Source organism: Electrona antarctica (genome assembly GCF_951216825.1).
Source record: "Electrona antarctica genome assembly, chromosome: 10".
NCBI lineage: Eukaryota > Metazoa > Chordata > Actinopteri > Myctophiformes > Myctophidae > Electrona > Electrona antarctica.
Genome location: NC_136791.1, coordinates 40325841 through 40346044, shown reverse-complemented (window position 1 = coordinate 40346044; position 20204 = coordinate 40325841). Strand labels below are relative to the sequence as shown.

The window sequence follows — 20204 nt, the reverse complement described above, 5'->3', positions numbered from 1 at the left end:
TAAATAGGACAGGTGATGTTTGATGGACATTTATTTTTTTACTCTATTAAGGCATAATTATGGGTGCCCACTGCCAATACATTCGATTTTTTTTCTCAGTCCATCTCTATAAGTAGCCAATAAAATAATATAGTTTTCATAGATTAGTTTGTGCGCGTAAAATATGTATTTTGTTCATACATCTCTTTTTAGTCTTTATCAAAGGGAACGACAGATTCTGGAGCACTGTAGGTGATTATCTACATTCCACGTGGATGCCACAGGAGACATTATGCTATAGGTGAATAGAAACCTAGTATTATAATTATATATTTATAAATAATACATATATAAAAGTGTATATATAGCTTATTCATAATCGCATCAATTGTTGTGTGTATATGCCCTCACAGACACGGACTGAACAGAATCCTTGTTTTGAATTTGGGACAGTCACAGCATAGTCACTTTTCAACATGCAGCTAGATACAGCCACATTCAATCAATCGCAATTCTTGTCCATGAAACACGTTTTTGGTACTTATTGGTATATAGTGCATAATATTATAATGCCATGGTGTGCAGCAACAAACTAGAGACAGATAATACATTTTGGTTTGGACAACACACTGTGCAAGAAATACACTTTGTTTTTTTATATATGATACACAGTACTAAACCCACACCCACAACTCTCTGTCCAACAGTGAAGGAGTCTTGCTCCTTCTTTTTCAATCTGTGTTGGTCTATCCTCATTTCTCTCTCATTCCCTGCTCCCCTGTCCCTCCACCACCACCATCATGTGGAACAGATCCTCACAGAGTTTCCTGTGTCTTTACAGAGCAGATCATTGCTGCCTGAACACTATCTGTAGCTTTTGCATAATGGTCTGGGTCCGGCCAGCTATATCTGGAGACCAAACAATAGTGCCGGATTGTTGGCCTGTTTTCTACGACGCTAGTTTGCGTATCAGCTGACTTGGATGACCAAGATTATAATAGCTTTGTTGCGTTTTCATTCACTTCAATATGGTATGTGTGTGTTCCCCTCAGTTTTTATTCTAGAATTTGTCCTCATGAGGAAAATCCTGGAAAGTGAGGACAAGCAAATTAACCTCACTTTCCAAGGGTCTACTTTTGGATTAAATCTTAAATTTGGGACTGTGGTTAGAATTAGAGTTAAGTTTAGAGTAAGAGATAAGCATGTAGTGTTGTGAGTTCAAGTTCATTTTTGGGGAATGAATGTACATGTAGTGGAAGAGGTTGTACAAAGTAACACAAACCAGCATGTGTCATGCCTAATTTATACTCCATCTCATCTGTATCGCTTGCAGAGTTGCCGACAAGAACAAAAATTCAAACTAACATGTTGCATTGAGCTGTAGTCAGATCTAGACCTGATCCAAACAGCTTGTGTAAAATGTGTAATTGGTTTCTCCAATTTCAAGTACAGAATAGCTGTGCTTGGCCACACAGATGAATACAGTGATACAGTATCATCGTCAGAATGTCTCTGGACCACCAAAGGAACGTGTTAAGGCAGTTAGTTTGCTTTACTGTGATTGGCGGCTTACCTGACATTGGAATCACCCTGATGTGGTAATCTTTGCCTGGCACTGGTTAACAACTGCTGAGACAAATTATTAGCATTTGCAATGCTTTGACCCATAAGCAGCGGATGTTTCAATCAATCAATCTTTATTTATATAGCACATTTCATACAACGAGTGCAGTTCAAAGTGCTTTACAGTAAGAGCAAAAATAAAACAAGAGAGCAAAACACAACAAGAGAGCATCAACTACATAGTAATAACAAAACAAAAATGAGCGACTAAAACAGGAAAACGACATGCAATGATCTAGTTAAAAGCAATGCTAAAAAGGTGTGTTTTAAGATTTCATTTAAAAATGTCCACAGATTCAGAGAACCGTAGATCCCTTGGCAGGCTGTTCCACAGCACAGGGGCATAGTAGCTAAAGGCGGCTTCTCCATATTTCTTTGTGTTCGGGGTCTCTGGGATCTCTAGGAGACCAGACCATGTTTGTGTAGGCTTATTATAGGTGGCATGGGCAGTCTGTAGCTACAGCATGTAGAGAGAATGCTCTGCAACTGGAAGAGCCACGTTCAAGACCCGTATCTGCCTACTGAAAAGGCTATTCTGTGGTTGATCATATGCACGGCCATCTAAAAGAAGGAAGTTCCTACAGGGATTAATGCATCTATGCAGTATCGTAAAATGTCATGTGTATAGTTTCTTCTTCTTTTTACAGCATATAAGTTGCAGCCCATGTTACTTGTTTTAATGTGTTGACATTGTATAACAACTTCAAGTCTAAGGCCAGGGATGTAGTGAAGGGCAGAGCTAACTGTCTATAACTATTAGTGTTATTTTCAAGAGTTTTCCCACCATTAACCCATTTTGGGGCGGGAACCTCTTTTGGTGTTAGCATTATGTTATGCTTTAGCTATTGAAAAATAGCAGATCTACAAGCTCATAGCGCGCCACCGAGTGGCGCGCTACGAGCTTGTAGGTCTGCTATTTTTGAAAAATCGAAGAACGACTGACATATAAACATAGCTTTTTCAGAAAACTGTCAGGATGTAGAAGACATTTTTAGAATCTGATCTCAGGTCAAAATGGGTTAATACTGTAAAATAAAGTGAGTTTTATAGTTCCAGTATGTTCCACTTGTGATGGTGGTTAGTCTTGTGGTATTACTGAACTTCCTCTAACTTCACTTCTGCCATTTCATGGTCAAGGTTACATGAAGTGCTAATTGTGTATTTAAAACAAGACACAAAAGGATCAGGTCATGTTTATACAGGTAGGATTTTATAATTCGCCCATAAAAGGAATGAAAAAAACAGAAAACATTAGGGAACATGGGAATATCTCTGCTGTCGGGAAGAAACCACCTAACTCCAACATGTTCATTTAAATGAAGAAAACCTTGTATTTTTAATTCAAAGCAATACTGCCCCATCGAAGTTGGTATAGAGGGTATGCGCGTGACATCATCATCATACCCGGAAGTTATGCAGGCACGCCTACTGAGTGGCCTTGACAGCCCATACATCCAAACAGAAAAGTCATACCTGATTGCGTTAAACTCACTTTGCCACTCAGTTTGCCACTTGATTTGCCACTCACTTTATGCGTGCTTGCAACTTTATATATTGTCAATTACTTGCATGAGAGGGGGAGAGCCTGAGAGGTGGTGGAGTTAGATGCTTTAGCATCTAACTTTTTTGGACCCTAGACACTGAGGGTCCAATGTATTTAAGAGGTGCTCCGAAGCGCTTTTTACTACTTTCCATTAAACCAACACACAGACGTAAAGGGTGTTCAATAGCATTGATTTATAAAAAAAATCAAAAACCTCGGAGTGGAGTTAGGTGGTTTCCTCCCAACAGCAACGGTTTATAAATGAGCATGGACAACAGTACGCAAAACATTCTGCCTTGGAGCCGGACAGCCATGCAAGCCATAATGAGAGCAACCATTAACATCCTATCTAAATAGTGGCTTGATCAACCGTTTTACACCAAACCCTGATGTCAGTTGGAAAACGAGTCGTTACTTAGATTGGATGTAATACGTCTAATGTGTCGGACTAAGAGGATATTGGTGCATTACAGACGGGACTTTGACAGCTTTTCCATCACCTATAAGAGGTTTATAACCAATCAGCTTAGTTTCAGTACGGGTCATATTTCCACAGCGACGGAGGGGCCTGCAAAGTCACCTTGGGGGAAGCTGGCTTCCTCCTGGAATACAGTTACATCTCCCAGTTCCCAGATGGGGAGGTTATGGAAAAAGACTTATGATTAGCCTTGTTAGACAGCAGCAGACTGGAAGGAAGGAAGGAAGGAACAGAGCAGTGTTGATTTTGACAGCAAATTTTGATTTAGTTTTAGTCACATTTTTGTCACCTCAAATGTTTTAATGTTGTTCTAGTTTTAGTCGACTAAATATCATGCGATTTTAGTTGACTAAATCTACAGTTGATTTAGTCGACTAAAATGTATTTTGGAGGGCCATAATGGTATCGTAATGGCTGATTTTACACTTTTGCATGCTGAAAATAGCCGATCTACAAGCTCAAGCCCACTAGTCCCTCCCTAACATTTTGGTCTAGTTTTTAATGGTTGATGAAATTGTCAATGTATTTAGTCATAGTTTTAGTCATCATATCTTAGTTTATATTTAGTTTTTGTCAGTGAAAATCACATCCGTGTGAAGTGAGTGGTGCAACTTCGTGTGGGGGGTTCCCGGTGGGGGGGGTCCAGACCCACAGGAACGCACCCAGGGTGCCGGCCCGGTTCCGGCGAGCCGCCGAAACGGTAGAGGAAATGACAGTTACCATGTGTGTGGGGGGGGGGGGGATCCCAGGAACGCGCCCAGGGGGCCGGGCCAGTTCCGGCGTGCCGCCCCTACGTCCAAAACGGTTGAGAAATGACAGTTACCGCGTGGCGGTCCCTCTACTATACCCTCTACTGTACTGTACTGTACTGTACTGTCACTGTACTGGCACACCCGAAAGCATCATATATACAGTTACGTGCATGTGTGTGTGTTAGGTTGCGCACAGTTGGTGAAAAACAACCATGCTGTTTTCGTGCTCATAGCCAGCCAGCCACCCACCCACACACATAGCTCCATAAGGGAGTGGTTGCACCACTCAAAAAGGGTAGTCGACGAACATTTTTTATCTTAGTTTTAGTTTAAGAAATCAACACTAGAACAGAGCAACCTGGAGAATCTTTAGCAGTCCTGCTAAATATTGTGAATCTCATAAATAGAATTGTTAAATTAGGTTTATGTGAATGTTATCTAGCTTCCATCCATCTTCAACCGCTTATCCGTAGTCGGGTCGCAAGTGCAACAGCTCCACCAGAGAGCTCCTCCAGTGGGAAGTGCAGCGAGGACCTCCCTAGGGAGATGCTCGAGAGGCATCCTAACCAGATGCCCGAACCACATAAGCTGACTCCTTTCCAGGCGAAGAAGCAGCAACGTTTCATCAGACATAATGGGCTACTAGCTACATTTACCTGCTATGGCATACAGCACTAGTCGGCTGTGGCGGTGGCTCAGGGGTAGAGTGGCCCGATGGAAGAGTGGCCGGATGGCAACTGCAAGGTTGCCAGTTCGAACCCGGGCTCTCCCAGAGTTAGTGTCGAAGTGTCCTTGAGCAAGACACTGAACCCCTAATTGCTCCTGATGTGCTGGTTGGTGCCTTGCATGGTTTCCGTCGCCATCGGTGTATGAATGTGTGTGTGAATGGGTGAATGTAATGCACAATCTATGTAAAGCGCCTTGGATAAAGGCGCTATATAAATGCACCATTTGCCATTTGCCATTTAGTCTGATTCAGATTCTCCAATGATGTTCAATCTACTCAGCTAGGACCACTTTAGTAACTAAGTTATTATGTTTTTGCTCAAATGAGCCTGTATCTGCTAGAATCTAATTCATTTTCAGAGATTAATTGTCGTATGTCATACAAAATTTAAAAAAATAATGGCACAATGGCCACCTTTTTGTATTTACATGTTCTGATATCAATATGAGTTTGTTAGCCACCCATATTATTCAGTGTTTGGAAATTGGGATTTGATTTGAGCATGACAGTTAATGTTACAGGCCAAAATGTCTAGTTTGTCTGCTCAAAAGTAGACCAATTAAATCAAAAGTTAAAGTTGAATAATAGTAGATAATCTGTGTTGATAATATGTGCATGTAATAACTGACAGTATGTCAGTGAATTTCTTGAGCCCCTTTCCCACATGGAATCCATAATATTGTTGGATAAAAAATAATCTGGCGAAGGCAGTGGAATAGAGTGGATAGTCATTCACACATTGCCCTCCTTTATGGAGTCCCATATGGTGTCTGTTCCTACATTAGACGACTGATACAGTATATTAATGATTGCGCTATAGATGTCTAATAGGCCTATCTCACAGCCCGCTTTCCACGCCCACTTCCGGTAGATAGTGGTGTCATTTAACATTAGGCATTTACACTTTTTTTAAGTACATTTCCTAATGTTAAAATGTCAAAGACCGATAATAATATGAAGAAAACACAATGGTATAGCAACTCAAATAAGTAGAATAAACCTAACCTTTACAAAACGGTAGTTTGTGGCTTGTGAAAATACCTCTTTTAACATGGAAGCCTATGGACCGGAAAAAAAATAACACCACTAGCTCTAAAAAGGGGGCGGGGAAATGCTGTGAGATAGGCCTATTGCAGGCAAAACAGGAGGATATTATGTATAATGTACATACATGACTTGAATAGACAAAAGTTTCCTTATTTCAGAGTTGGACGGTCCAATACCCAGACATTTTTGTCAAATGTTTTTGGCTGTATTGCTTGCTCTGTTTTCCAAATCTTCTGTAACAAAATTGAATAGCGTGCTGGTGAGCTCACAGGCCGTGGGATTTAAAGCGTCACTTCCCACGTAGCTACAAAAGTACTGTCCGTCATATTTTCACGGAAATTTGACGTCTTCATTCCCAGTTCAGCTGTGCATGGGTGAAGATTGCCACATTACTTACAACAAGTGAGAAAGGGTTAGTTTCCCTAACATTGTTGTTGTGAAGCAGCTTTGTACTTACAGGTGAAGTATTTATAAAGATTGATATTCCCATTTGCCCAAAGGAGACACCACACCTGCCCACCACCAGCTATGAATTTATTGCATAGGGCCTAAATGGAAACAAGACCGTATAAAGGACCTTTTATTGTGCTGCTATCCCTTTTGGACTGAGTGTTTGACTGTATGTAAAATCAATCAAACAAGTCAATGCCAGGATGATGCCATCCAGACTTCCCCTGTATACCGGCAGTTAGGTTTTGCCACTGAACGCCATATTGCAACTTGTGCGGTTTCATTCATAAACTTAGCTGACCTCGTAATTTGCTATCAAGATTGCAAAGAGAGGACCCACTGTTATTAGTCTTCAAGGCACTGAATCTTTGATATAAAATGCTGTAGGCCAACTGAACTGTAGGTTTCTCATTGGGGGGGGGGGGGGGGGAAGGGATGGGTGAGCCATACTCACAATATGATTGGTCAGTTAGCATGGGATGTTAGCTATAGCTCTATTCTGCAAGTTTATGACCTTTGTGGGACACGCACAGTGTGCAGCCTAGACATGTGAGCGTTGCCAATAACTACAGCTGATTGACGGATAGCCGATCAGACTTTCCCTCGGGGGGCCTCGAGTGTCAATAGTCCTGAATAAATTCCCCTCACCCCGCTGACTAATGATCTGCTTCTCACACCCTGTCTGTATATCTTTCCATCTCTCTCTCTCCTCTACAATGTACTCTGTAGAGTGCTACTATATGGTCCATTCTGTAAAGCACTAGTCTGTTTCCCAACCAGTGGGCCCATTTGTGGGTCACAGACTAATCTTTATGGGTCGCGACACAAGTTAAAAAAAAATTCCTTTTCCTACATAAAAAAAGAAAGGTGTATTTCAATAGATGTTTTTATATAATTTTATACATTTTATAAATCTAAGAAATTCCATAAATAAAACCAATAATAATGAAGAAGTAGTGAAAATAGCCGATAGCTCGCAAGGTGGCGCAAAGCAACGTGTTGTGCACTTTTAGATCTGCTGTTTCCACCAGGCAAACATCTAATCGGCTCTCTTTTGGGTCTCGACCTGAAGTTCAAAGTTAAAAGTTAGGGAACCACTGCTTTTAACCCATTTTGGGGCGGGAACCCCTTTTGGTGTTTCAAGCATTCTGTTATACTTTAGCTATTGAAAATAGCAGATCTACAAGCTCATAGCGCGCCACCGAGTGGCGCGCTATGAACTTGTAGGTCTGCTATTTTTGAAAAATCGTAAAAATGCAGCACAAATCTTTGAATAGGTATATATTCTTTCAGAGTGAACGTTTTATTTTATTTTGACGTCAGGCCTAAATGGGTTAAGTATGTCTTGCTGCCTGCACTGTCCCTGTGCACACGCCATAATCCTCAGCGTTCATTTGAGTTACTCTGAGAGTGTGTAGTGTAGTGTAGTGTAGTGTAGTGTAGTGTAGTGTAGTGTACAGTGTAACCAAAGGGTCTCGCCTCTTATGGGCCCATTTCACTTCTCATATCAAGGCCCATTATTTATTTGGCATTTGAGAGTGACACAGATCAACATTTGATGCGATTTAGCCTCTCAGACCCAAAACCTACAAATATTTTGTTGTCGTTGGATAAGATTTTGTCCACAATTCCATGCTGTATATTGATGTGGTACCACAGGAGAACGTTGATCAAAAGAACAATTCTACATTCTCTCTAAATGTGTAATTTAACTCTTGAGAGCATGACATGAAACCAAAGGGACACGTAAAGAGTCAAAGTTCTATAAGGGTCCATTTGGTTACCAACTTTCAATCATTTAGCTGGGGACCACCTGGAACCCCCTTGTAGCGGTGCGAATACCATCAGACGGGACAACTTCTTGCTTGCAATTAAGATTTCATTTTGTTTCCTATACGGTTTAACAATACTAAAAACAGGGGAAAAGGGAGGTTACAATGTTGGCATCAAGTTCAAGGTCAAACAATTCTGAATCTGAATCGAATCTGAAGGAAGAGTGTCACTTCCTGCCTATAAGCACTCACAGCATGGGCTCAATCCCACTGATTAGGGATGACACTAGGTGTGAATGGTCATTGTCCTATTGTCTTCTTTAAAGTGCTATAAACAGTGCTATTCAATTAAGTTATTTCACAAACAATATTCAACACCCCTCAAGGATCACTGGTTGAAAACCACTGGCCTATTTGATCACATTTGTACACCCTCTGCTCCGAGTTAAATTAGTTTAGGTTTTTACTGTACAGCATAGCATGTAAGGTCCTTTTGTACAGGCTACCACCATGATTGACACTAGTATACATACTAATGGACAGTATTTATAGCTGCCCTATTGATGGCACCACCAGGACTTCTAGCTGGCCAACTTTGTATTTATTTATTCATACATTTGTGTATTTCCTAAGTGATATTTCCCAGAAAGCGATTCATGTCCTGTGCAGGGGTGTGGAGCAGAGTTTGTCAAGCAGGCCTGGGGTGTGGTCTATTCACTCCTTATCAGAGGAAGTGAGGCTGCTCTTATCACACATGGCTGGGCTGCCCTCACTGGCCCTTTTATCTGCTACACATGATGCACTGGATTCCTAGCCCGATAACAGACCCATTGCGGTGTTGTAATGTACACTGCACAGTGAAAACCTATTCATTTAACTCTGAGTGTGCAATGTAACCTGTAAGTGTCAATTTGGCATTTATTTTGTAACGCCTTCAGAGTTATAAATGATAAATACTGTGTAGATGATACAGACCGGTCATACTTGCTTGTGATGCTAGCTATTTGGCCTTGTGTGTGTGTGTGTGTGTGTGTGTGTGTGTGTGTGTGTGTGTGTGTGTGTGGTTTTCTAGATTTTATTTATGAAATACTTTTGAATGTTGGAACAGTTTTTAATAGATAAAGTACCTAGTGATTTGCTTTTGTTTTAACTACCTTTAGAAATTATATATATGTATTAATTATTATTATTGTTTTTGTGTAGGCAATGAAAAAAGGGGATATTTACTTGTGACCTATAAAATGTGGTCTGTGATCCAAACATGGGTCCCGACCCACAGTTTGGGAACGCCTGCCCTAGCATGTAGAAGTAGCACAGTGCCGCTGGTTGTGGCTGGCTGGCTGTCTGTGTGTTCCAACCACAGATTGCAGGCCTGCGTCTACAGACTGTGTTTTAAACATGGGTCACGAGACGACACAGAATGTGACAAGTTCATCTCAGGGAGTTGATAGCCGGGATCATGTATCTCTCAAACCACATGGTCTTATTTAGCTCAGAATCTAGCGTTATTTCTGTTAGGGGGGTGTGTGTGTGTGTGTGTGTGTGTGTGTGTGTGTGTGTGTGTGTGTGTGTGTGTGTGTGTGTGTGTGTGTGTGTGTGTGTGTGTGTGTGTGTGTGTGTGTGTGTGTGTGTGTGTGTGTGTGTGTGTGTGTGTGTGTGTGTGTGTGTGTGTGTGTGTGTGTGTGTGTGTGTGTGTGTGTGTGTGTGTGTGTGTGTGTGTGTGTGTGTGTGTGTGTGTGTGTGTGTGTGTGTGTGTGTGTGTGTGTGTGTGTGTGTGTGTGTGTGTGTGTGTGTGTGTGTGTGTGTGTGTGTGTGTGTGTGTGTGTGTGTGTGACTTGAATGTAAATTTAATTTAGTGGGACTTCTTAATATGCGATGGACCTTTTTTAAGTCAGTTAATTTAAGGGATTCAAGTAAGTGCATTTATATATATCTGTACTATGGAGTCAGATGGGTATGTTTTGACTGTTCTGTCTTTCACTGTATGTCACTCAGTCAGTCGGTTTTGTGAATGTGTGGGTGGGTGCTGGTGAACCAGTCTTGCCACCTGTGTGTGTGTGTGTGTGTGTGTGTGTGTGTGTGTGTGTGTGTGTGTGTGTGTGTGTGTGTGTGTGTGTGTGTGTGTGTGTGTGTGTGTGTGTGTGTGTGTGTGTGTGTGTGTGTGTGTGTGTGTGTGTGTGTGTGTGTGTGTGTGTGTGTGTGTGTGTGTGTGTGTGTGTGTGTGTGTGTGTGGGGAGCATCAAATCGCTGAGGCTGTCTGAGCTAAAGCTAATTATGTAACAACGCCTTCATTCACTCCAGTTCTCTATCATTCTCACTCTGTTGTCGTCTTTCCTGCCGCCTCTATCCATCATCTCCCCTGTTATCTTTCCCTCTGTTGCTCTCTCTCTCTCTTCCCCTCGTATCGTTCTCCGCTGCCTTCTTTTACCAAACGCAGGCCAGGCATCACTGGAATATGCAAACAGTGGTGTATCCTGTTTGTGTCACAGGTCATTCATGTAGAGATCACTGTTGTGTCATTTGTGTTGCAGCCAAGGGTGGTGGCTGCCATCCTTGAGAAGGCTTTGTTTTTTTTACTGTACGACATCCAATTGCCCTGTTGTTGGAATTCTTTGTTATTGTATTGTTAAAAAAAAGTGGCTTGATGTTAATCAAATAGTCTAAACTATAGAGCCGACATTGGTTTTGTTGTATACCACAACAGTTAACTTCGGTCAGTGAATTTGAACGTACAAGAGGCATTCCAACATGTTAGCTACTAGCCTGTTCTATATTACCCACCCAGTCTGGGCTGACTATTTTGTGTTTTTTCGATGGAGTCCTGAATACCTAGGTTATATTTGTTGGTGGAACCAAAAAACGTAGTTTATGGTGCAACAACTATTGTGTACAAATTCACACTCAAGGTCATGCTGAATGGACCGAATCACAGCTATTATCTACAGTGTACTGTAAAGCACTGTTCACAGCTATTATCTACACAGTGTACTGTAAAGCACTGTTCACAGCTATTATCTACACAGTGTACTGTAAAGCACTGTTCACAGCTATTATCTACACAGTGTACTGTAAAGCACTGTTCACAGCTATTATCTACACAGTGTACTGTAAAGCACTGTTCACAGCTATTATCTACAGTGTACTGTAAAGCACTGTTCACATCTATTATCTACAGTGTACTGTAAAGCACTGTTCACATCTATTATCTACAGTGTACTGTAAAGCACTGTTCACATCTATTATCTACAGTGTACTGTAAAGCACTGTTCACAAACACATTTGTATGGGTCCCTTAATTATTTGTTCATTACATTTAGTTTTTAAAAACATTTCTCAAATATTTTCAAAACTCATGAATTAAAAACTAATCCAATTATTTTTAAGTAATTTCATTGAGAAATAAAAGATACATCAAAGAAATAAATGGGTCTACAATCTTGTAGATCGACTATTTTCACTAGTTTGGGTCCCGGAAAGACATCAAATTTCTCTTTTGCGTCATAGGCTAAAATGTTTGGCACTGTAAAGCACTTCCTGTTGTGTGATGCTACTTAAATGTAGTGTGTGTCTGCTCATGGTATGTGAATTGACTACTGTGGGCCTGCTGTTAGGGTGGAATTTGACACACACACACACACACACACACACACACACACACACACACACACACACACACACACACACACACACACACACACACACACACACACATGTTTATATATATGGAGAAGTTGTAGTTGCTCATTGGTCTGAGGAATGGATTGGTTTCCTCCCAGAATATTTAGGAAGGTCAGCAACTCTCGGCTCTTGAGCCACATGCAGCTCTTTAGGCCCTCCCTAGTGGCTCCCTGTATCTTTTAATAACAATTTGTTTTTGTCACATTTGAATTTAAATTCATCACATACATTTTAAGTCCTCCAATATTTAAATATAAAAACAACATTTCTATCAAATAAATGTATGTCTACACCAGGCTTTTCTCCGCGCGCGTGCGTTTTTTAAAATAGGACTGGACCTAAATTAAACGCACGCGCGGGGGTAAACGCGCACGTTTTGTGCGCAAAAAGCCTCGTGTAGCGTGGCCGTAAAACATATTTATTGGCAAGTTGCCAGCCAGGTGGCTTGTGTAAACAAACCGGTGTGCGGTTCCTTGCTACAATATGTATTCCAAATGCAAAAAAGGAAAGAAAACAAAGAATTTAATAGTTTGATCTCGTCATTTGCTTTCACTGCAATTGCTGCTGGATTATTACCTGTATGTTTCATCTCCTGCGGGAAAAAAAAACACATTAACCCTAACCGAAACATCGTCTATAGCTGCCCAGTGTAACAAGCTCACAACATGACGAACACAATAACAGACAACAGAAAAGACACTACACCACGCGGTTTAAGTGGTTAAGGTTGCCGACCAGTCGGACCCGTGCGTGTGTGAATGCAATGCATATTGCATATAACACATGTCCTGGTACAACACCTCCCACCCTACAGAGTCTGGCCCCAGTAAAGGCGTGACTTTAGACGCCCTCAGACATTCTGTCACTGTGTGAGTCCGACTAATAACAGCTATTCATTAGCAAGCTTTCATCCTCATACTTAAGAGTTGTTTCAATACCAGCGTTAGTCTGTCAGAAAGGCTTCGGTTATCGGTTATCGGAACATCTGTACTCTTACTAAGCATGTTTAAAGATTTACAGTATGCCGTTTCTCACTTGACTTTAAGTACTTGGGGTCAACATTGCAGAGCAATTGAGAGTGTGGAAGAAGAAACGAGTGCAAGCAGGTTGGACTGAGTGGAGAAAAGTGTCGGGTGTGATGTGTGATAGGAAATTATCAGCATGAATGAAAGGGAAGGTGTAGAAGACAGTGGTGATTCGGTGAAACCAGCTATGTTGTATGGTTTAGAGACATTCGCACTGAGGAAAAGACAGGTAGCAGAGAATAAAATGTTGAGGTTCTCCTCTCTAGGAGTAACAATGGATAGGATCAGGAACAAGTACATCGGAGGAAAAACACATGACATGCGCCGTGCAGAGTGAGATGGAGTTGGAATTGCATGGTGAGATGGAGGCAGATGATTCGTTCCCCTGAATTGGGGAACAGTCAAAAGGAAAATAAGCAGTTTCTCACTTGAAAGGTAACCCTAAATCATAGTTCATAGATATGACATAAGGACGACCAGGTGCACCGGAGGTCATGGGCAGAGTGCATCATCCAGAAAGTCTAACAAAGTGAATGGTATCAAAGTTGCATGAACCTGCCTCCATCAGGGATTGACACAATTTTAAGGGAAAATATAGCTGCAAGCAGTGATAAGGCGGGACCAAGAAAGAAGACGATATGCAATAAGAACAACAACGAGTTGTCAGTACCCGGATTTGAACACACAACCTTGTGGTTCGAAGGCAAGAGCTCTACTGACTGAGCTACACAGAGACAATCAGTTACTACATTTTAAACAGTGCCATGAATTTTGGCCAAACAAAGCATGAGTTATGACTGTTCAAAGGTTTCATTTTCAAAGAATTGCTATAGCGCCGCCCTTTGGCCAATTGGAGTAAGACTGCTTCCAGTGCTATTTGGCATGACCCTCTACTATACTGTATAAAGTGACATAAGCATATGACGCTGCATGTATGTATTATAGGCAGAAGAAGAATTTTCACAAAACAGCAATTTTCATTGGCTCATAAAAACTAATTTTTTTCACTTAAGAAAAATGCACTACGATTTTTTTGTCCGTATAGGTACAAAGTTCACGTGTAGAAGTTTTCGTGCATTTTGATCAAAGATCCTGGGAGGAGATACATTTTAACTGTTTTTCATATAATTCAAAATGGCGGGTGATCTAAAGGTCAGAGGTCAAAAGTCAGAACACGAAAGTTGTTCGGCATGAGGAGACACATATGTGTATCAAAGTGTCATTGCCAACGGTCAAATGGTTCATGAGCTATGCACGTTCAAAGTTTGCATTTTCAATTGAGTGCTATAGCGCCACCATTTGGCCAATCGTCATGGGCTTCGCATAGTCAACGTTTGGCATGGCCCTCTACCAGATTACCGCGTTTCGCGAAAACCGACTGCACGGTTCAGCCAGAACTGCTATTTTTTGCGGAAGGAGGAGAAGAAGAAGAAGAAGAAGAAGAAGAAAAAAAATCACAAAAACTATAAGTGACCAAAGTCACTTCGTGACTTCTTGGTCCCTTAATAACACGACACCATTTTCACCTTTTGGGGGTGGTGGTTTGGATTGCTAGAGTAGATTTCCCGGCATTGCCATGCTGCCGCCCAAGCAATGGGGGTTTTGTAGAAAACTAGTAGACCCACTGAGTTTCTGGGAATTATGGTCGACCGGGTTTGCAGAGCGTGACCACACTTACAAGTCACAAACCAAGCCTACGAAGATCCCAAAACTGAATTATTGCATGTCATACTGGAGTTGACACGCTCCATATATATATGGAGCGTGTCTTGAGTGTACAGGGTTTGATGAGATCATCCAGATTTCATTCCATATTCCATAGGCGGATGCGTGCACGTGACCTTTCTTCTCGCCCTCAGGGCGTCTTACTGGTTTATATTGACTTTTTATACAGTATATATTGTCTGAGATTTTGATTATCATATTATACTGTATCTTAAATGTTGTGAAGTTTTCTTTGGTCGAATTTTCTGAAATTATGATCTATTCGAGTCAGAAAATTAATCTAACTATTTGGTCATCATTTAGGTTATTATGGTTTCGAAGATTTGTTTTAAAAAGCTTGCTAGTTTAGTATTTTTGTGAAAATGCGTTTTTTTTCCTTCGAAAAGATCAAATTGCAGATCTACAAGCTCACTTAAAAAAACCAAACACGCAATACGTTTTTTTTGTTTTTTAGATTTTTGTTTTCAATTTCAGATTAAACTTTGTCAAAATTGCCCAGCTTTAAATTCACAGCGGGAGGCTCAACCAGTTTAGTGTGAATGTAATGACATTGTTTTTTAACAACACATTAACAACAAGTCTTAATATCACGGTCCTTCAAACGTGTATTAAAAGGTTTTTAACAGAAAAATCCACTCCAGGATGCCATGCCAGGTGTTTTTCTCAGGTTCTAAAGGACCTTGCAAACTTGAAGCGAGGAACGCAGGCGTTGTTGCCTGGATCAACACAGGTCTCCTCCAGGTCTGTTGAAGAGGGGCGCAACGACGCAAGCGTAAAAAAAAAAAGCTAAACAGAACCCAGGTCTGGTGAGTCGCGGGCGCGTGCGCGTAACGAGCACGCGCGCAACAAATTAATGGGACCGTGCTCACGTAAATACACCTGCGTTGTCACACCGCAACTTCTCCGAGCAAAAACGCAGGTCTCATTGAAAATGAACTATAGGCGCGTTTTATCGCTCCCCGTTTGCAAGGCCCTTAAAGCTTCTTCAAATGCAATGGCAAGAAACGCCTTATTTTAGCCAGCAGATGGCTCTTTGCCTGTCAATCATCGCCCCTGCTCCGCCCCTCCAGGGGCTGAAGCATAGGGGAGGGGAGGGGCAGGGATGAGAGGGGGCGGGATTTGTGGACCGTTTGCATCACGGTCCACAGGCAGATCAGAGCACTTGTTTGAGCCTAATTATTCAGAAAACCCCAGATCACAGAAAATCCACTGAATGTTCAAAGTTCAGGTTTTTTGGGTGCAACTGAGGTCAGAAAACCTGTCACCAGACCTTTAATTAACTGGCACTGTCTCTCTGTCTCCCTCTCTTCCTTTGCCTCTCTCTAACTCTGCCTCTCAATCTACCCTCTCTGCCTCTCTCCCTCCATCCAGTGATAGCTACATCGTGCGTGTGAAAGCGGTGGTGATGACGCGGGACGACTCTAGCGGTGGCTGGTTGGCCCAGGATGGAGGGGCTCTGAGCAGGGTGGGTGTGTGTCGGCTCCTGCCTCCGGATCTGGCCCCCAACCTGGCCCCTATGCCTAGCTCCAGTACGCACTCTAGCCACTTCCTAATCCATGGCGAACGACTGCGGGACAAACAGGTACTGTGCATACTTGCTGTTATGCGTCGCACGTGCACTTACAATAATTTATTTCGAGTACACAACAGATGCACATTAAATTCCAGCTTGAATTCTATTCACGACGGAGAAGCAGCAGCAGCCCTGTAGAGTCTCCATAATGATAATCAGTTGTGTATGAAGGAAAATGGAATCACGCAGATGAATGAAATACTGATTCATGATTAGTCATGAGACTTGCTGATGTAATCACGCATTACGTTTTTGTTTGACACAGATGCACTGCAGCATATACAAACATTTTGGGGCCTTCCTACACAGTAAATTCCTCCTCCAGTGACCCTTAACCCATTCAGGCCTGACGTTGAAATAAAAAAAAAAGTTTTCTAAATCATGACAATTTTTGTCAATCAAAGATTTGAGGCACATTTTAACGATTTTTCAAAAATAGCAGACCAACAAGTTCATAGCGCGCCACTCGGTGGCGCGCTATGAGCTTGTAGATCTGCTATTTCTCAATAGCTAAATTATAACATAATGTTTACAACACCAAATGGAGTTCCCGCCCAAAATGGGTTGAGGGACATTTGGTTTGCACACTCACTAGGATATCACTGTGTAGTCAAGTGTGTACATCACACTTTCTGCATTTCTCTGAACACACTTCTAATTTATTCATTTATGTTCGATATCTGTTTGTTGGTAGTATGTGTGCAAAACCGGTATCTACCATCTATCTCAGCTGGCATTGGTCAGTTTCCTCTTCTTCACAGTCTGACATCTATGGCTACACCTCGTTAATTTGGCAAGAATCACCCAGGTTTGCCTTATTGTGAACCCGTGGTTCACTTGCTAGGCTTGTTTGACAACTGTCAAATTGTTTATTATTAATTCACTAGAGGTATTTCCTGTCATAGCAGCATTTCAGCGTTTACCCACAGAAAGGTGTGCTTACTTGGAAGGTTCAGTGCACAATGCTCACTCGGTCTGCAATGCTCTGATTGGCCCCGTCCGAATCGTTGATTGACAGGTGATCCTGGAGTGTCCGCTGAGGAAGGACCTGGTGTACACTACGGCCACGCCCACCTTCCACCACTGGAAGGTGGAGGACAGGAGGTGTGGTCTGTCCTTCCAGAGTCCCGCCGATGCCAGGGCCTTCGACCGGGGCGTGAGGAAAGCCATCGAGGACCTGGCAGAAGGTACGAATTAGTTATTTTTGGTTTTGCTTCTAGTTATCCACACGTTATTGGACTTTAAAAAAGGTGAGTATTGGCATGTTAAAAGGAACAATTCACTCTGAAACACTTAAACCGATTTAACACATTGTGATATATCTTATGTTGCTGGTGCCATTTTGTCGTTTGGTGTATTTCCTTATTCCCATGGGTAACGGCAGAGAAATACTGTAGCAATGATTGGTACCAGAATACAGACCCATCAACGCTTGTAATTGTTTTTGTATTTGTATTTAAGTAAATTACAGATAGCAGATCATCACATAATAACTAGTGTTAACTGAACGTCAAAGATTCATTAATAGACTTAATGTAGTAAGACATTTCCAAGTCGAGAGCACTTTGAGATGTAGTCTGTGCTAATGCAGTAAACATCAACAGTGTCAACTCTTGACGGTGTACAAATGTACACTCCCAAGAGTTACAAATGAATAAGTTAACACGGAGGATTTTACTGTGTGTACATGAGCAAAGAAAAGTTAAGTTTTAGCTTAACCACTTGCAGCATCTGTATTCTTGGGAATAGGAAAATAGCAGATCTACAAGCTGCAGTCGGCTATTTCCAGCAGATAAATTAATGCGGAGCGAAAACTGAAAAGACGTTAAACGGAAAAGGCGTTAAACAAAGCATCAGTTCCACTGTATGTTCATGTTAACCCATTAAGGCTGTTAATTATTTTAAACTTTAGCCGTTGAATAGCAGTGTGCAAATCTTTGAATATATCGTTGCTGTCGGGAGGTAGATTTAGGTTTTTGATTTTGTTTTTGCATAACTAATAAGTGCTGTTGAACACCCTTTACGTCTGTGTGTTTAGAATATATTGAACTAATGGAAAGTAGTAAAACACTTTGGACAAAACCTTAACACTTAAGCCCTAACCACACCAAAGGGTCGAGACTGTTTTAGCGTTGTCCCAGCGGTGTGATATGTCCTGTTGCACATTGACCCACGTCGTCCCAAGTTGTCCCAAGTAATTCAACTGGCCCAAACCACACCAAAGGGGAGGAGTTGCATGGCGACCCTTTGGTGTGGTTTGGGCTTTAGACTGCAGCCGTGTGGCCACAAGTGGTCGGAATTGGTGGAATTAGTGGTTTTCCCTGCTCGGAGGAGGCTTGCAGACCTCCATTGTAAGAAAAGGCTAATGTTAGCAGTAGCTATCTTTGTCGAGAAACATTTATATTTCAATCGCAATGCGCAGAAAATTCAGAGATCAGTTCAAATCAGATGTCTGATCAGCACAACCGGACAGCAACGTAGTTTTTGAGTAAAGAGCCATAGAAGATGCTACTTCTATCGGTAGTCTACACATGCGCGAGTGCGTTCCGTGCGGGGGTGATGAAGGCGTTGCCTAGCAACCGGCTCAGGGCAAAAAGTTGTTTTTTAGCGGTGCCGTTTCAAATCCAAAAGCGGCCTTAAGAGGGTTTCATTCGTTTCAATTGAAACAGCCTCCACCTGCCAGGGGGCCTCGTGATGCAAAACAAGCGCTCCCTAAAACCCTGTCTCCAACGCTCACCGAGAGGCCCCCTCTCTTGCCCCATCTCTCTCGCTCACTCGGTTCCTTGCCTCTCTCACGCTGTTAAGTAACAACTTACACCTATTTCCTGTTAATAACCTGGGTAAAATGTGCAGCATTGGGAGGCAATGGGAAGGCACTTCATTATGATGGGGCGACAGGATGCAAGAGTGGTGTTGTTGCTGCGTAATTGTCGAGAGTAATGCCTGCGTGCGGATTTAAACTGTCAAAACTATTTGTATCAATAAAAGTAAAATATGCCACAGACACTTTCAAACGAGAGGAAGATGCACAAGCAAGACTTTAATCTTAAAGGTGGACGGACCATGGACACAACATTTACATGTAATTAACGTTATATTACCACTTGAACTGAAAGCTTACTGTACTGTAATGATCATTCATCACAACAACCTGGCTGTGAGTACTAGCCTCTTTAGTTTGCCTGAACTGTACAGCTGAGCAACGTTATAATGGATACAGCATTGTCATATTCAAAAGCGCATCAACATTATTCACATCTTAACACCCTCCGCGTCATTGCCGACGATTAAAGTCAATTGAAGCCTAATTTTGATACTGACGCTTAACGCCATTGCCGACGACCTTCGGCAATTGAGCTTTTATAGCGCGTTCGATTGCTCGAGCCAAAATGCTACTCACGTTAGCCGGTTAGCTAGCTGTATTGTTAGCACAGCACTGGATCGCCCATCTTAGATCGTCGTCGCCATAAGAATCCATTCTATCCATTTCTTTCAATCGCCTGTATCTCCTATTCCTTGTCCCAGATGGCATTTTTGGTCAAAACAGCGTTTCTTTGACGGCACAGAGCTGACGATCTAGAGCTCTCCGGAGCTCCGGCCTGGATTCACATTGTAAACAAGGCCTACTACTGTTTGTGGAGCGGAAATGGCGGCTTTTAAAAATAAGAGCTCAAATTAAAAAAATGCTGCCGTGAATTAGATCCTAATTTTTCAATAAATGCTAGCGGCCTAAGTGTTAGGCTACTCCTCAGCTCAAAGCTTGTATCAACAGAATTATTATTTCATAGACAAAACAAACGTACACTGCTGCTTCTCCAAAACATACAATATC

The 20204-nt window shown here is 41.9% G+C and overlaps 1 protein-coding gene across 1 annotated transcript in view; it reads left to right on the top strand.

The window, feature by feature from the left end:
* LOC306930834 (sprouty-related, EVH1 domain-containing protein 2-like) overlaps positions 1-20204 on the top strand; it is a gene marked incomplete at its 3' end in the record, with an annotated part of 123133 nt that overhangs the window by 3290 nt on the left and 99639 nt on the right. Inside the window, exons 2-3 of the mRNA XM_079511930.1 lie at positions 16171-16381; positions 17391-17559. Of these exons, the coding sequence (XP_079368056.1) occupies positions 16171-16381; positions 17391-17559 (380 nt within the window). The remainder of the gene's footprint in view (positions 1-16170; positions 16382-17390; positions 17560-20204) is intronic.